The sequence below is a fragment of a genome, unplaced genomic scaffold, assembly GCF_019419815.1.
Source record: "Pyrus x bretschneideri cultivar Hongxiangsu unplaced genomic scaffold, Pyrus_bretschneideri_v1 Contig115, whole genome shotgun sequence".
Lineage (NCBI taxonomy): Eukaryota > Viridiplantae > Streptophyta > Magnoliopsida > Rosales > Rosaceae > Pyrus > Pyrus x bretschneideri.
This window is the reverse complement of record NW_025999408.1, coordinates 463,045-481,688: the sequence shown is the minus strand read 5'-3', so window position 1 is coordinate 481,688 and position 18,644 is coordinate 463,045. Positions and strand designations below refer to the sequence as shown.

Below are 18,644 nucleotides of genomic sequence, written 5' to 3'. Positions count from 1 at the left end.
CTCCAAAAGATACTACTAGTGACCACTTATACTCTTTGGATTAGCATATATGAAACCACCACTTAGTTATGAGCTAATGAAGTAGTGATTAAGTTGAATACTGTATATGTCTAAACGAAATTGTGATTTTTGAAATTAAGCAACTCAACCTTTGTACTACTTCCATCAAATTTTCTGTTTTCCTTTGTCAGAAAGCGGATACTTTACCTAATTTATAGGTCGGTGCTCAAAGTACGCACATAGAAATGCACTTTGTTTAATGCGTCTCTATTTTGCTCACCCGATTATCTCTATAATCAATTGGAAAAGATGCGAACGTTACAAAAGTATGTAATGATTGCGTTCGACTTATTATTAAAAATATTGTAAGAGTATTAGTTTCTGTAAATAATTTGTCCAGAGACTGTTATAATAAGGGGTTTTAGGAAGCTTTATTATATATAAATCTAACCCAACAACGTAACTAAATCTAGGCGAATTTAAACAATCCAACTTGGTCAGGGCCCAACATGTGTTTTTCCTCTTGATTTTGGTTTTAGAAATACAGTAAAACCTCTATATTGCCATAATGTTGGACTAAATCAATTTTATAACTTTAAGAAGGTTATTATTTAATAAAGGTGTAGTTAAAAAGAAAATTATTTTTTGACTTATCCTTAATGAAAATTAGATGGATGCAAAGAACTACTAGTGGAGCGTGTCAGTTTTCAAAATATAATATTAGAAAAAGAAAGGCATCAACTCTTTAAAATCTAGTGCTTGTATGTATGTAGTGCTCTTTAATGTTTCTCTGTACACATGATTGAGAAGCTAGAAACATTATGGCTGCACCAAGAAGTTGTCCATGTTGACGAGGTACTACGTATCTGCAACGTGGTATCAACTTTAAAAAATAACTCATTATCCCAGATAATTAAGAGAAATATTTTAGTTCATCGTAAACTTTTATTTGTGACATTGCATATTTTTGTATTTATTAATTGACAATTATCGTTACATGCAGGTGAGATTCTTCAATAATAGACATAGAAAGATGACCTATTACAATGCAAAGTTTATTCTTATCCAAAACTAGTCCAAGTTAGACAGAAAATTTTTATAACTGTAAGAATGTTATTTCTATATAGATAATTACTATAGATCAGAGGTTTTATTGTAGGTGTAATTATATAATTATATTTCAGAGTAAATAAATAATTTGGTATCCAACTTAGTATTCACGAAATTTAAACTTAAAACATCTCGATTTCAAATAAAAAGAATATCATTAAAAAGAATGCGATTAAACTGTAGTAATGAGCAACATTAATATGTGCACGTTAAAAAACCCTAAACCCCAATGTATTATATACAAGTTTAGAAACCCGCCTCTACCCATATGAAGATACACAACTGAAGAACCCAAGGAACCAAAATATGAAGAATTTTTCATCATCAGCATAGCATTGATTTCAGTGACAACGACTAACAAAGAAAAAAAGCACCTGTTTCTATTTTTATTTTTATTTTTTTGAAGGAGAAGGAAAACGGAGTTTTGTTGCTTAGGAAACCAGGAAGAGATTGTCGTGTAGTGCTTTTGAAATTTATAGGGATCAAAACTCTGCAACTGAAAGACAAGAGGCAGCTAAGATGTCTTACTCACGCAACACGTAAAAAGCTACAGTTGCATGCAGCAAAAAACAACGCATCTGGATGGATGGTAGCTTCTTCTTCCATCTTCATAATGGTGATGATGATATAGTTGAGGAAAAAAGTGGAAGCGTAGTCATAATTTACCGGTAGAAACTGCAGAATTTGCACAATTAGGTTACTCTACAGTAGGATTCTCTTTTTTTTTTTTTTTTTTTTCTTTTCTTCTCTCTTATCTTATTTGAATGGTCACGATATGCCACGTTAACATCTTATATTATTTTTTTATAAAAAAAAGAAAGACAAAATAAAAAATCTGAGAGAAAAAGATAAAAGATGATGGTAATAAAACGGGAGAGAATCCTAATCCTACTCTGCTTAACTGGCTCAGCCATCCCTATATGATATGTGCGTTATAAGTAATTAGATATTATATAATAGTTAGTGCTTCACTCTTCAGTCTTCATGAACATTTAGAGCATGATTACGACGTATACAGATTAATTTTTTATGTTTTTTGTTGTTAATCACTAGAAGTAATTAAGCCAAAAGCATTTGTTTCAGTTCCATTAATTTGTTTCATCAGATATAACCTTACATAATTTGTATTGTTTTCGTAGTTGATAATCTTGCATAGTTTATACTTATGAAAATATGACTTTGAACTCTCAATTTCAATTTTTTTATATAAAACCTTACATAAATTTTTTACTCAAAAAAATCCAGTGACTAAAATCTATATAAGAAAATTCATTAATTAATATTGTTTTACCCATTTTACATTTTTGAAATGCCTAAAAGATTCCTAAAGCAGATGGTAAGGAGAGAATAAATGATTTTGCAAAATTAAAAAAAAAAAAAAAAAGATATTAATGTTAAAAATTCATTGCATATTCAAAGCCAAATCGGATTAATGTCCCTATAGTGATATGGTATTTGAAAGATAGCACTATGGTTAAAAAGTTAGGATTTAAATCCTTGTCATGAAGATTATTAGCAAATTTAACCAAAAATTTGATTTTTGTCAAATCTCAATTCAAGTTGGGATAAAAATGTCTAACCATACACTTTCTTTCAATTCAATAAACCATGTAATAAAGACACTGGAAAATAAAATAAAATAAAATAAACTTTCTCTCGTCTTTAGTTTGTAGCTCGCGAAGAGTAGGTCAATTTGTTCCCAACCTTCTGGGTATTTCATTTGGTTAGTCATTACCTTCGGCATTTTCTACCTGTTATCAGTGGCAACGTATAAGTTCAAAAAAGTTCAATCCGAAGCAGCAACAGATTCAACAAGAAAAGAAGCCGTTTCCAAGAATATATTAATTAGCAAAAATCGTAAATGAAGGGCGCCAGCACCGGACCCGGGAGTTGAAACTGGAGCTTTTAAGCCAATTTTCCCAAGTCGAAAGTGTAAGATCCCACATCGGCGGGATGGGGGTTGGTCCATGGCCTTATATGTAAGATCTCACATCGACCAACAGAGAGGGGGTGATATGCCTTATATGTACATGTTCCGCTCCCTATAGCACGAGACCTTTTGGGAACTCATTGGCTCCGGACCCCATAAGAACTTCAAAGTTCAGTGAGTCTGGGGATAGCAATCCTAGGATGGGTGACCCCCCTAGGAAGTTCTAATGCCGAAACCCAAAAACAAAACCTTGAGGGAATGGTAAGCCCATAGCGGACAATATCGTGCTACAGCGGGGTCAAGTTGGGATGTGACAATTTGGTCCCTGGTCTTATATGTACATGCCCATCTCTTCCTAGCAAGATGCATTTTGGGAACTCATTGGTTTCGGATCTCATAAGAACTCTGAAGTTAAGTGAGTTTGGACGAGAGCAATCCTAGGATGTGTGACCTCCTAGGAAGTTCTCGTGCAGAAACCCAAGAACAAATCCGTGAGGACATCGCCCAAAATAAGCAATATCTTACTATACGGATTGGGATGTGAGAATGTTCATATCAATTTTCAAATTGAGAACTATACCAAGTCCAACCAGGAATTCCCAAGCAAGGATATGAATATTGTCCAAAAGAAAAAGTACAAAATAAGAACAAACCCTAATGTAGTAGCATGAAATCTGGATAATAAGATATGATTTTAGTTTCAAGATCATTATCAAAAGCAATTAGCTAGGAATGAACTCCTAATACAGTTTCTAGAAACCGACAGAAAAAGCTCCTTAGAAAACAGGGTACAGGCAATGCTTTTATTGCCTCTTCCAAAGGTTCAGATGATTCGAAGGACACAATGGAGTCACCGGCCATGGTGTTGTGATAGGGTGGTTGGTTGTGAGTTTTGTTTTTGTTTTTGGAAGGTGGGCTGGGTGGATTTAACAAAAAGAAGGGTAAAACTGGAATTATATAGAAAATTTCAATTATAGGGTGTATTCAATAAATTATGAGATGTTAATAAAACAACTCTAATTGAAAATGTGATTTTTAAGTCAAATTAAGCAACTCAACCACGTACCGTACCACTTGCATCAAATTGTACTTTACATAATTTAAAAATCGGTGCTCAAGGTAGAAACGCCCATACGAATGTACTTTGTTTAATGCGTACGTCTCCATTTTGCTCAAACAATTCTCTAGGTGACAATTGAGTTCCCCATACCCTTCTAAAACCATTGAAATAAGAAATTGCATGTGTTTTTTCTTTTAAAAAAAAAATGAATCAGTGGATTCGTCACACTAATCTACTTTTCCGATAAAAATATGGTAAGAGTTACTTTCTATTAATTTGTTAGGCAGCTTCATTATATATAAATCTGACCAAACAAGGTAACTATATCTGGGCTGATTTAATACAATATAGAATCTGTTCATGGTCCAATGTATGTTTTTTTTTCTCTTAATTTTGGGATTGATTTAAGAAATCCTAAACCCTAATGTAATGTATTTAAGAAACCTAATTAATGAGCCAAATATGAAGGAATAAGTCTCACTCCTAAGTGCAAATAATATCGTTTGTTAAACAAAGCTACTCATGGTGTGCAGAGCACTGATTTCATTGACAACGACCAACAAAGATTAAAATAAAAACTTGTTTCTATTTTTATTTTAGAAAGGAAAGAAGAAAGGGTTTAGTTACTTCTCTCTGCCTCTCTCTGCCAAGTCCTAAACCTCATATCAACCACCACCACCAATGGCGGAGCCAGAATACTAAATTTGGAGGAGTCTTTAAGTCATATGAAAGATTGTAATATAACTAATGGGAGAAAATTAAAAGTTTTATTTATTTATTTATTTTGTTTTGGCATGGAAAATTTTAATCAAACAAGAATGGTAGAGCTTTAAATTTTGTATGAAAAACCTAGTATTGAAATGATTATATCATAAATCAAAATTTGTTTATGAGCTTTGATAAAAAAAAAATTAACGCATTAATTACATTCGAACAAAAATTTAAGGTCGTTACTTAAAATAAGATTCTGCTCTAGACTGTATAAGCCTTTGTTTTATACAAATGGCTAAAAAAGGGGTATGATTTTTATATGTTAAAACATAAGGCTTTTAAAAAACTAATAATAAAATAAATAAAGAGCTTAGTTTAATATGGTAAAAAATAAGGCAAATTATAAGGGCAATTTTATTCTTTCAATTTAGAAACATCTAAAAGATTGCAGCATACCAGCAAGTCTCGCACCATGGACGCTTGGAATTGCAAAATCCCACTAATTAATGAGCATTCTGCAAAAACTTGCATAAAGTACATACAAATGGCTGAAATTCCAGGATAGGCCTGGCCACTGCTGGGCTCTATGTGGCTCCGTCATTGACCACCACCACTTAGCTCTTTCTCTCCCTTCTTACAAGATCCATCATTTGAATGGATCACGAAGGATGGAGTGGGCGGGTCGCAGAGGAAGATGTGAATGGTTCGAATAGGATGGGCCGTGGGCGGGTGGCAGTTGATTTTTCTTCTTCAACTGATTCACTAGGGCATGCAGGTCTGCATCTTTGAGAATTGCAAGATCTGCATGCAGGTCATCTTTTTCATGAATTTCAAGATCCGTATCTGATTCTTCATCTTTGGGGCATGCAAGCTTTTAATCTCAATTGTTTCTGTCTCATTCCTCATCTTTATGGCACGCAAGTTTGATTCTTCTTCATTTTTTTTCCGCGTGAATCTTAACTTTTTCCGTCTGATTCTTTAGTAGTGACTAAGCTCATGACTTGGGAGGAGCAGAAGGGGCCGAAAAGAAGAAGGGTATAGAGAAATAGATAGTGGCAGACAGAGAAGAGTAGGGAGAAGCCGTTTGTATTACAAATGAATTTCATGATTTGCTTATCATATTGATACAAGATATATACAAATCTATAGTTGACTTTGTACAACATAAAAGGTAACTAATAACTCTTGATTATTTACATAAATAATATGGAGAGAATGGTGGGATCATGTTTTGACAGCAGATGTGGTGGAGAGATTTGTGGTGGATTCAATACTCTTGCCAAAGGGAGGGGAAGGTGGGAGGGGAAGGTAGGATTGCCATTTAAAAACTTTCATTAAAAGGTGACTGTCCAAAAAACGCATGAGACTCTCTCTGGTTTCCTAACTTTGCAAACATCCTTGCCGCCGGCCCTAGCCTTTGGCTTGGGTGCTGGTGGCTACCCTTGTCCAAATCTCCTTGTTCTCCTCTTTCCCTCTTTCTCCTGATCTCCTTCTCTTTTTTTCAATTTTTCCTTGAGATTTGTCTCACTTTCCTTGAGCTTTGTCTCAATTTTTTCATGAGTTTGTCTCACTTTTGGACTTCATGTCCCTTCTCTCCACCCCTCCCTCTCCTCTGGCTGTTCTTTTCCAAACCGAAAACTCCATCTCCCCTCACTTTTTCCCTCTGCTTCCCTTCTCCATAAACCATCCCCACCCCGTCCTTTGCTCTGATCTATAGACTTCGGGCCGAATATGGTTGCTAGATTTATTTCCCTCCCTCACTATCCCTCTCCCACTGTCCCTTTCCCAACCAGCATGCCGGATTTTCCTCGAGGCCAAGTGTACTGTGGTTTCAGCCAAAGTAAGCGTATTTTACATACCCTCTTAGCCTCACCTTCTGTCCATGCATGTGCTACTATGTTTGTATATATTTGCAGGGATTCGTGAATGGAATTTGGATCTGGTGACTATCTTTTTGTTCGACGTCTTTGGTGAAGAAATATGGATGTGGTGTGCTCCTAGTTACAGGTTTGGTACTTTTGTGTTCTAATGTCTTGGTCGTTTTCACCACTCGGTCGTTTTCTCTAGTGTTGCTGCTTCGATAGCTGCTGGTAAGACTTTCGTGACAATGACGGCGACAGATGCTGCTTTTTGCAATCGGAGATTAGGGATTTGGATTTTCGTTTTAATTTATTTAATTGGGCTGAGCTTTTATGTATATGTTTCCCTCCAATGTATTTGGGTTATTTTCCCTTCCTTTGTGTTGGCCTATAATCTTCTATCAGATTAATGAAATTAACTTTTCAAACCAAAAAAAAGGTGACTGTCCACCCATGTTTTAGAATTAAAAATTGCTTTTTGAATAGCTGCTTTCACTTTTCTAGAGTAGGATTCCCTCCTCTCTTAATTTCTCTCCCCTTCCCTCTCTATCCCTTCTCTCTTACTTGAACGGTTACGGCTAAGCCATATCAACATCTTATATTGATTTTTTTATAAACACAATAGACAAAAAGTAAAGTGTAAGAGAAAATAAGAAAAGGAGATGAAAATAAAAAGAGAGAGAATCATACTCCTGCTTTTTCACTTTTCCATCCGCGTTTTTGGAAATAAGCGCCATTTTTTTAGTTACCAAACATATTTTTTGGCCCTAAATAAACGAAGTATGATGTGTTACACACGCCACACGTAAAAAAGCTACAGTGGCATGCAGCAAAAACCATAGAGTATGGATGGATGGTAGCTTCTCCTTCCTTCTGTGGTTATGTTGATAAAGTTAGAGGAAAAAAGGTGGAAGTATAATCATATTAAACCAGGAGAAACCGTAGAATTAGGTTACTTTACCTCACTGACATAACCATCCAATATGATATGGGCATTTGTGTTATTCATATTTATTTTTATTTCTCACTCTTTTCAATTTTTGGTCATTGTATTTAATGAATTGAAGAAAATCAATGACAACAAATTAATAAGGGTATGTGGAAAGTGAAAGTGAATGTATAAATAACATTAGAGTGTGTTTGGGTTTCTTGTCGAATCTAATTATTTTGTTTTTGAAAAAGTGACTGAAAATAAAAATAAAAAATAAAAAACTGAAAATGATATAGCTATCAATTTATTTTGAAAGTTAAAACACTGTCAAATTGAATACCAAACAGAAAGCGGTGTTTTCCAAAATAAGTTTCACATCAGATTTAAATCAACCAGTATTTGGTATAAAATCGAAAAAGAAGTGGCAGTGAAAGACAAATAATTAATTCTTTCTGTGTACTTGGTGCATATGGAAGTTACTGAGTGAAGAGATAAGGCCACAAGAGAGAAATTTAGATCAGGTTTTTTTTTTGGGCCTGCAGCAAACCTCCTCCTTCTGATCGGACAATTTTTATGCGCTCCGGCAGCAGCATTTGTGCCAGTTGGAGGGGTTCTCATGGATTGTAATGCACATTGGATCGAGGCAGCGCCAGGTTCTCAATGAGAAATGTTTTAAATGTCATCGATACTTGGTATTAAAAGTTTACGTGTTAATATGAATAAATAACATGATTATTGATACATTATGGACTTGATCCGGTAGCATAACATAATGGATTAGTAATACTAATTGTACATACTCAAAAATTTAACGTGGTTAAGGTTAAAAAATTATAAACAAAATTCCACGACCATTTTCTTTTTATGCACATTCTTGTTTATTTATGCCCCTTAATTCTACTTTAATTTATTCAATTCAAATATCATAATTATCCACGCCGTATGTGAGCACAAATTGGCGTACAAAAATCACTTGTAAGAAACTATATTCGTGATGATATTTCTAGTTCCAAACTCAAGCCTTCCCGCCTTCCCGCCTTCCCAACCAGATCATAATTCATCCAAAGATGCTTCCCTCTTCAGACAACCACAGCTTCAAAGTAGCACCATATTTCCAAACTCAATGAATCACAGAGAGAGAGAGAGAGAACCCATCTCTGAAACTCAAATTCAACAAATCAGCTGATCGAATCGACAATTTGGTTAACCATAAACGAGAACAAAATATGAGATTGCGACGGCGGCGACAATCTAATATAATCATGCGTTGAAGTTCAGTAAAATCAATGCATGTGACAAGTAACAATGAACATGAAACAGTCAATCTTCCAATTCAGCAAAGGCTTCATAAATCCAGAAACATTATTCAAATACATTCATTATTCTCATAGTGATAAAAATAAAAAATAAATAAAAAAAAAATAAAAAAATAAAAAAGGTACCCTTGGCCAGCTGATATATAAATCCCTTCATGACCCACGCAGCAAAGTTTCTTCTTTTTATTTTTTTCCAGTGACGGCTGGTCTTTCCGCTTTTTATGAAACCATGCAGTTCATGCACAAATAAAGCTAGTTTCAGACAAGGAGGGAGGACTAGATTCTCCCCCAACTTTCGGGTTTAATGATACAGCAGCAAGAAAATCAAATTTCAGGCTTGGACATCAATGGTTTTCCCTTTCAAGTAAGCAGGGCTGTTGTTTTACAAATCGGGCACAGATTCTTCTGCATTAGCCATTGTTTGATGCAGCTGGTGTGGAAGTCGTGCCCACAATCTAGCGTGCCGATAGCATCCTCATCAGCATATACCTCCTGCCATGATAAGGATTCAAACAAGGGAACAAGAATAAATAAATCAGCTGCTTGAAGTAAGCGAAAGCAACTAGCTGTGTTCTTGTGCGGATAGAGATAGTCACATAGCTCATACCTGACAGACACAGCACGGTTCCATATCTGCTGGGGATTCTTCTGAAATAGCAAGAAATTTTCGCTGTTTCATGCACTTCATAATAGTCTCCTCACTCAGTCCAGTGCTAACATCTCCTATACGTTCCCCCAATGCCAGCAGTTCCTATTGTCCAAAAGTACTCTTATTAGAACTGCTCTGAAACAGAGAAAAAAAAAAAACCTATGGAAAAATACTTGCCCCCGTTTTACCTCGTAAGACATGTTATCAACATCAAGGCGCATGTCTCTGTGCCTGTCATGCATCTCAGCCATGCCATGATATATGAATGGGTCAAAGAGCATATAATCCTGACATCACCACATGAATCTTGATTGTCAACTAAATGTAATCTGCTGTATTCAGCAATAAGACAAGCTCCTTTCCCATTGTTCAACAAAAGTATTTAACCGTAGATACTAACAGAAAGAACAATCAAGCCTGTACCTACTCATAAACATACCCAGATGCTTGCAGCTTAATTATGCTGCTCTTACAACCATAACTTTCATCTTGCTCCCCAACTCGATAATGTTTTCCCACATACCATTTAATCCACCCCATCAAATTATAGTCCACTTCATGGAGATCGCAGATGACTGATTATCCAGATATTTTATATTCTTACTCAAGAAAAAGTCGTAATGTTATGCTGATGCACAAAACACCAATGTCCAATGTGCCGCACCAAAAAAATTGGGGGCGTTGAACAGTAGAATAACCAGTATTCCATGCTGCCTTCTTCTAAAGACATACTTTTGCTACGTTTGGATGTTAACTTAGTAAAGCAGACAGATCTATTGCAAACGGGCATATATGATAAACTGCCTACCTTCACAACATATCAGAAGACTGTTTATGTAGAAATTGTTGTAGTAAATTCATTTCTAATGGGCTTTTTTCATGTCACAGCTAGTGTACCCATTACTCAAGCTAGTTTGTGTACATGGTGGCAGCTAAACTGTCACCAGATTTGGCCACAGAAATGGCATAAACGAAGCTCAGTGTCTTCTATGGAGTTCAAATGTACTTATGGAGAATGGAAAATCTAATTTTAAATCAATCATAAAATATGACAGCCGCTGCATCCAAGATATCCAACCTTGTACCTCCATGTTTCCGTACTTGTCAAAAGAAAATGACTGTCAGCCTAAGCCAGCTACTAAAACAGCCTTTTGCAATTGCAACAAAACATATAAACTAAAAGTTAAAGCAAACAGAATTAATGTAGAGGTCAATAGCAAACCTCGACGCGTAAGTTCTCACCCCTGCGCATAGCATTCAAAACTTGACGAATCTGGTACACGAGAAAATTATAATTGTTAGTTCCAGAGGGAATGATTCTTTTGTAAAATCTAGTGGAAATAGAAGAACAAAACTTGAAACACTAATGCCATCGTATCACTAGTCAGAGGCAAGAACCATTCAGTGGTATCCAAAATAAATCCACTCAACCCCATATCCAACCATAAAACTGATCCTTAACGTGCAAAAATACCAAAACAGTAAAGAATAGTTTAATTTTCCCAGTCAGAGGCCAAAGATAAGTACAATCTGCTTTAATGTAGCAGTACAAATTAGAATTAGCTCCATAAACACATAAAATGTTATTTTACCATTAACGCCACCATTTAGTACCCACTCAATGCAGTGCGTATTCACTCTGGGAGTTTCACCTTACTTCAAAGATAATACTCGTAAGAAAAAGAGAGGCGCCGTTATGACCCCTATTTATTTACCCAGCCACCTTGTTTTGCCACCCCCACAAAATTTTGTATACTATTTTTATTTTAACTAAATTACCCATTATTCCTACAATATCTCTAACTTAGCAACTCAACTACCCACCATATAAACACTTTTTGTAACCTTCAAACTTTATCTTGATAGCAGATGACAGTGCTCGCCTTTAGCAAAAAAAAAGGCCAGTATGTGTACTGGCTTCTTGTAAATGGTCTCCTTTAAAGTAATTTTGTGAAATGCTAAATTTGTAATAAAAGTTACCGGGTGGGTAAAGTAGATTGGGAGGTTGAAATAGAGCTCCTCAAAAGAAAAGGGACCACTTTCACAGCAGAAGTATCTTATTTAGGAAACACAAATTGAAAAGTGGAAACTTAATACCTTTATTGTCCATCAACAACTGTGGGAATATGTACAATATTATAATGAGAAATTTTTGCGTGAATACTCTTATTCAAGTTTAGCATGCAAAAAATTTATGGGGCGAAAGATTTCAGTAACTAAGAGACATTTCAAAAATGTATAGTCAGACTCTGAAATCTGAAAATCCAAATGACAAAAGCAACTGAGAAAAGCCATTGCAAAATTAATTCCAAAAATGTAATATCCATGATATACACCCTCCAAAGAGTACATGTACGATGAGAGTGTACTTGAAAAGTGGGAAGAAGAAATAAAAACACAAACCTCAGATATAAGTCTGCGCCTCCCTTCGATGTCGGCTGCCAATACCCGCAGTGACTGGGGCATATTAAGAGCATCATCACCTTGTCTGTCCAGCAAGAATGCTGACCTAGGATGTGGTAGATGACGACCCTGGTTATTAGATCCAGAAGAACTTCCTGAATCTTGTGAGGAAGCAGGTCCTGAAGGTACTGGGTTATAATGACTATGACCTCCGGGTTGAGAATCAACAGAAGGAAACAAAGACCAATCTATTGTTCTTTGATGATTTTCGGTAGGAGGGTTATTGGCACGGATCAATGCAGGAGTAGGCACAAAACGAATGACCGAACTGGAGCCAATTGTTGAAGAGGAAGGAGCACCTACAGAAGAGCTAAATTCTCCAGGGGCCAGACTCCAAATTGTGGGATCCTGTGCTGAATTTCTCATATCAGTAGCAGTTGCAAACGTCGAATGCTCGACAATGTTTCTGGGAATGCTTCTTAAGTTTGATTCTTCTCTTAACTCAGCACCTCTATATCCAGACATAAGAGAACTTGATAAGCTGCCCACTCTTGAACTGGAAGCACCAGTCCAAGGAAAAGGAAGCATGTCTACTGACGAACCACTCATATGCATAGCAGGAAACTGGCTTTGGGGACCGACCGAATTTGTTGCAGCTGCAGTTGTTGATCTCCCTTGTGATGATAAGTTGGATGGAGCAGATTCTTGCTGAGGCCCAGGACAACCCCCCCTACAAAAAAATTCCCGCAGTGAGCTTGCTCCATTTCCTGTTGCACCTAATGAAGGAAACGTATCAGATGTCCCAAGTCTCAAACCAACCCTGGTTCTTGAGCTTTGTTCTGAAGGACACCCACTAGGAGAACTACGCAAGGGTGTAGATAAACTTAAATTACTAGGACTGTAATGAGCAGGACCAGTATTCCATGCACTAGTTTCAGCTTGTGGAAGGGAGCTAGAACTTCCACCAGCATAACCCTGGCCTGAAGTTCCCTCAAGGGCCTTTCGCTTGCACGATAAGCCCCAAGTTCCAAAAGAAGAACCTGCATTACCATCATTTTCCTCAACCAGAAAATCAGTGCTTCTGGATGAAGTCTCAATAATATCAGGCGAAACACTGCCAGAAGATGTCTGTTCTGTTTCTAATCCACCTGACATATCAGCTTCCATGCCAGGCGCACTATTACCACCATTTCCCACATACGCAGAATTTATATTTGCATTTTGAGAGCCCTGAGAAAAAGAAGGCCCGCCTTGAATCTGATTGCCACTTTGTCCAATACGAGCTCTCCCAGGAAAAAGGATATTTTGTTCAACTCGTCTTTCTTCTGAACTTTGACCAATAACAGGACAAGCACCATACGGAGATGACCAACCTTCTTCCATTTTCATCCCATCATCGTCCACTGGGTTTCGTAGATTCAATCTTGAGCTAGGTTCACCTGAACCACTCAAGTTCTGGGTGTCATTACTAGAGGCATTTAAACACGGAATCTCACCAGATGTCATCATATAGCTTGACAACTGGTTTTCAACAGGATTTAGCATATTATTTAAAGAAGTCTGCTGATTCATACTAGTGCTGTTGGAGAGAGATCCAAGCCCAACATCTGTGATTTCAAGGAAAGTATCAATACCACTCCCTTGACCTTGCATTAGTGTCAACAAATGCCTGACTCAGAAGACACTATAAGGTATTCACAGGTGGTTCAGATAAAACACTTGTGTGAAAGATCTGGAATATCAACGCAATGCTGGTACCCTGAATGTAACAAAACAAAATTTTAAACATTAGTTCAAATCCATTTTTACATAATATAGCAAGAGATAAAATAGGATTCAGATTTACTAATGGAAATAAGATGATATAAAATCAATTCTTTGCATTATCTGCATGCCTTCAACTGAAAACCCTGACCCTGGAAACTGATATAATAATAATAATAATAATAATAATAAATCAATATGATGAATAAAATAAGAAGGTGCATGAAACAATGGTTCTGAGACTAGTGACGTGCAGATTGGTCATTCAGGAAGATGTAAGCTCACGATTAGCAGAGCAATTACAGCAAAATACACCTCAAATGAAACAGTATGAGAAGTTCAACAAGGGAGGGTAGGACAAAGTAAGAATCAAAAGACAATTAGAACACAGAGAACAGTCAACTTATTCTCAATCGATAATCTTAATTAATTTATATGCCAGAAATCTAACCCTCTTACAAAATAGCATCTTAAATATCTAAAACATTATAAACCCTTATATAACTAGTACTATACTTTACAAGTAAAAGCCAGTTGACCATCAATTCTAATCCACATTAGTAACTTGGTAGAAACTAAACAAGCAGCTTCAAACTTGGAACATCGACAAACTTCTCCCTCTAGGATGTCATAACCTATAAGTTTTGTCTAAGAACTCTCAGCCTAGTTTACCTCCAATATGTGAACTTTTACTCAGTAGTTTAATCTTGTGATTCTTACACAATCAAGTGTGAATTTTTTAAGTAAACAGTATTAATGTGCTCAAGTCAATTCAGTTTTGCACCAAAATAAAGTTGAACTGGGTCTGGTTGACCATAAAAGGATAACCACCTCAATTTTGTCTATCAGACCAAGAATCACGTACCCCACCTATTCTCAAGCTTACTCAGGCAGACTTAATTAATGAAAAGAATAGGTCGGAGCAGGTTAGAATCTGGTTGAACTCAATAAGACTAAGTCAGCCTCAATTTGCAATCTGGTCACACTCTAGCGAAACTGATCACTCAACTGCAGCTTGGCGGGAATCAGGCAAGCTGAAGTAACTCTCTCTATTTGATCAAAAAGACTAAATCAAATGAACTTAACTTAATTTCTAAACACTCTTGCTTATGTCTAACTAATAATGAAAATCTTATTCCAACGTCATTAGACTCACTCAGACCATTAAACAATCTAAGATTATCAATGCCTCTCCAAACCCAAATCTACAAAAGGTTCTAATTACTTTATCCAACTTCCGTCGTAATTAAGATACTTATGCATGTTAAATTGACCTCCTTTTTTTTTATTGCTCAACACAGGAAAAGCAAGATGAGAGAAAAAATCCTTATATAAAGGAGAGTTTCAGAACACCACACACTACTTTCACACTGTCAATTGCATCCCTACACTCAAATGGCATCTCTATTCAACTACACTCAACTATTTATATCAAATTATGTAATGACATAACTTCGATGCACCATATAAAACAAAGTGGTGCGCACAACATGAAGAACAATTGTTACCACTACAACGAACATTGATTTTCCAGTGATTCAGGGTGTTTTGTATACCCAACGGAATGTTAACACGACAGCATAAAGAAACAAGAGAAAGGCAATTTGGTAAGCCGAAATGAGATACAGAATCATAAATCAAATACCACAAAGCCGTGAGTTAAAATTCAAGAACTGATATTATAGCAATCAATCAAATGTTTAAAGCAACAATGCAAACAGCGTTAAACATCTGTAATCGTAAATGCTGCTAATGCAAAACCTCCAACCCATGATATGCCTAGCCAAGTAATTGATCGGCTCACAAAACCCAATAATAAAAATTGCAAATGAGAAACTTGGGATAAATCGCCCAACCCATTTCTTCAACTGGGTTCGAATTTTCAGCATACCCAACCCAGGATCTTTGCAATTCTCGCCAAAAAAGCGGACCAAATTGATTTCTTTTCAAATGATTCGACCCAACCCCGGAAAACAAACCAAACCCAGAACGCACAATTACCAACTAAAATCATGGTCATTTGGGTCGGTTCCGATCCTCCTAATTCTCTCCAATTCGGAAGAAATGAAAACCACAGAAAGAAATTAAAAAAAAAAAATTGAATAAAAAATGGAAGATGATAATCCAAGGAATTAATGGTGGTAAAGAATGAGGAAGAAGAACTACCGGAGGAGATACTGAGGAGGATGAAAGATCACAGATGGAAGTGGCAGGATCAAATGGTATGGTGAGAAAACGTCTCCCCACTCTCTCTCTCTCTCTCTCTTTCTGTGTGTTCTGAGTCCAGCTGAAATTTCTTCTTCCTTCAGATACTGGTTTATATTATAATATAAAATTAATTTACTGCGAAAGAGATAACCGAAATACGACAAAGCCCAACGGATGAGAGAGAGAGAGAGAGAGAGAGAGAGAGAGAGAAAGTTCAAGGAGAGAGACTAGAGAGAGAAATACTAAGGAGAGAGATTAAGGGGAGAGAAGAGCAATGCAAATGAAAGGGTTAAAGGGTAACGTTAGATAGATGAGAGAGAGAGAGAGAAACGTATTAGAGAGAGAAAAAGAGTGATGTAATTAAATAGGGTGATGTTAGGGACTATCTATTTAAAGTATATATATAAATTCGGTAATGGTAGAGAGATTAAATGAATGTCTAGATTAAATTTTATAAATTAAAAGACGTGCAAGATGAGCCATTTAGTACTATGAGCTATTTAGTAATACGGTCTAGTAGTATTCTTTTTCACTTATAAGTGAGAAGTCTTAGGTTCGATTTTCACCAAATGCGAATTTGAATTACATTATTGCTACCTCATTTCTGAGGCTAAGCCCACCCGTTCCCCCTTATTGTAGATAATTTCATTTGTTAAAAAAAAAAAGTGATGTGCAAGATGATGATTGAATTGTTACTTAAGTGTTGATTAAAGTGCTTATTTTGGTAAACACGTCATTTAGTTTACAAATTTAGTCTACCTAACATTACTCTTGTAACTTATATGGTTTACATAGGTATTTTTTTTGGAGAATATTTTTGTTCACCATTCTCAAGTGACAGTGATGTTCATTATTTTATTTATCACCGTTGAATGAGTTTAAAATTTCAAGATTTATGTAGTGCATAGACACAAAATCTCAAACTTTGAATTCATTCATAGGGTGGCAGAGTTGACCCTGGCTTAAGACAACCAAGGCGACCACTCGACGCCCCAATAAACGAGGGGCACCAAAAAAAATTATGTTGGTTTATATAAGTATAAGGATTTGTTTTTGTTTTAGATAAATAACAAATGTTCATCACAGTTATGGATATATCTTGTATGCTAAATTGGTTCTTAGGTTCGATTCTCATCAAAGATGAATTTGAACTACATTATTGCTAGCTCATTATGAGGGTAAGCTCATCTCATTCTCTTAGTATAGATAATATTATTTGTTAAAAAAAAAATTGTGCTGTTTTTATTTTCGTGCCCACCCAGGTTCAATTCCCTCTTAACATAAAGGGAACAGATCTCCTCATGAGCTCAGAAGGTTGAGCCTCCTGAGTAAATCACAAATGTTCTTCACAGTTATGGATATATCTTGTATGCTAAATTGGTTCTTAGGTTCGATTCTCATCAAAGATGAATTTGAACTACATTATTGCTAGCTTATTATGAGGTTAAGCTCATCCCATTCTCTTAGTATAGATAATATTATTTGTTAAAAAAAATTGTGCTGTTTTTATTTCCGCGCCCACCCAAGTTCAATTCCCTCTTAACATAAAGGGAACAGATCTCTTCATGAGCTTAGGAAGCTGAGCCTCCTGAGTAAATCACACGGGTTGTTGGATTTTGATCCAACGACTACAAACAGGGGCCCCTCTAAAAGTTATAATAATTGTTTCCGTTGAATTTTGTATGTGATTTGCTCAAGAGGCTCAGCCTCTTAAGCCCGGAAGGAGATCCATTCCCTAACATAAAGGGGTTAGTTTTTTTTTTTTTTTTTTTTTCATTTTTACTTTAAATAACAAAGAAACGATAATTAGGTTATTAAATGTGGCATTTTTTAGTAGTGGTTATTTGTTTTTTTTTTTTTTAAGTTTGAATTTGCTTGCAAAATCAAGTTCAAGTTTGTCTAAATATAAATTAGGGATTTTTTATTTATTGATAATCTTTTCATGTTTAAGTTAAATAAAGTGTTGCCACTTAAACTATAATCTAGTGGTATTCATCTTCACTTGTAAGTGAGAGGTCTTAGATTCGATTTTCGCCAAAGGCGAATTTGAACCACATTATTATGGCCCACCCATTGTAAGGCTTAGCCCACTTCCCTACCCCCTTAGTGTAGATAATATTGCTTGTTCAAAAAAATATATATTAGATAAAGTGTTGTTATTTGTTTTTATTGAATAAAGTGTTGTTATTGGCAATCCAAATATATCATCCTACACTTCTTCGTATAAATATTCCCATGTGATTTTATAGATTTTGAGTTGGCTGCGCAACCTTTGATGAGAGCTCGAAGAAAGAAAAAAAAATAGTAGTTGGATTGCTATATGTGGCCTTTGGTAGTAGCAGTTTTTTGTTTTCATTTATAGCTCACGTATAAAAATTAAAGATTTTAAAATATGAAAATTTCATTTCAAAGGTCCAATAATGTTCACCCTTGCACCCCTGGTCTCATATTCAAATCTCCTTCTCTGCAGTTTTGACGAGTTTAATGTAGATTATCCTATCCTTTGTCCCAAAAAAAAAAACGATAAGGTGAAAAATGTTATTCTTTAAGGGAACTATTAATAGCACTCCAAAAATCTCATTTTACACTCTTCACAAGTTTATTTGTCTTTTTAAATATAGAAAGTTTAGAGTGCTAGTAACAATTCACTTCTTTAATTGTGATTGTGTAAATCCTAGATAAATTTGGTTTCTAAATTATCTA

At 35.7% G+C, this 18,644-nt stretch overlaps 1 protein-coding gene across 2 annotated transcripts; it reads right to left on the bottom strand.

Moving 5' to 3' along the window:
- Positions 1-8,927: 8,927 nt before the first annotated feature.
- On the bottom strand, positions 8,928-16,120 carry LOC103933374 (E3 ubiquitin-protein ligase MBR2). 2 transcript variants are annotated; one of them, XM_009343062.3, is made up of 6 exons: positions 15,900-16,108; positions 11,970-13,728; positions 10,789-10,839; positions 9,755-9,853; positions 9,525-9,668; positions 8,928-9,409 (listed from the first exon to the last, which is right to left on the bottom strand). In XM_009343062.3, exons 2-6 carry the CDS (start codon positions 13,620-13,622, stop codon positions 9,278-9,280), a joined length of 2,079 nt encoding a protein of 692 aa, XP_009341337.2. In that variant the 5' UTR covers positions 13,623-13,728; positions 15,900-16,108; the 3' UTR covers positions 8,928-9,277. The 2 variants fall into 2 exon arrangements, 1 of the variants encoding a protein (XP_009341337.2); XR_007255792.1 differs by lacking the exon at positions 8,928-9,409 and having other exon boundaries at positions 10,809-10,839; positions 15,900-16,120.
- Between the last annotated feature and the right edge of the window lie 2,524 nt (positions 16,121-18,644).

Bases quoted from the DNA above. Each gene is read 5' to 3' on its own strand.
- LOC103933374 (XM_009343062.3), bottom strand. From the start codon at position 13,622: ATGCAAGGTCAAGGGAGTGGTATTGATACTTTCCTTGAAATCACAGAT. The intron at 9,854-10,788 runs GTTTGCTATTGA...TGGTGATGTCAG, and splicing joins GTGAGAACTTACGCGTCGAG to GATTATATGCTCTTTGACCC. The intron at 9,410-9,524 runs GTATGAGCTATG...TTATCATGGCAG, and splicing joins AACCGTGCTGTGTCTGTCAG to GAGGTATATGCTGATGAGGA.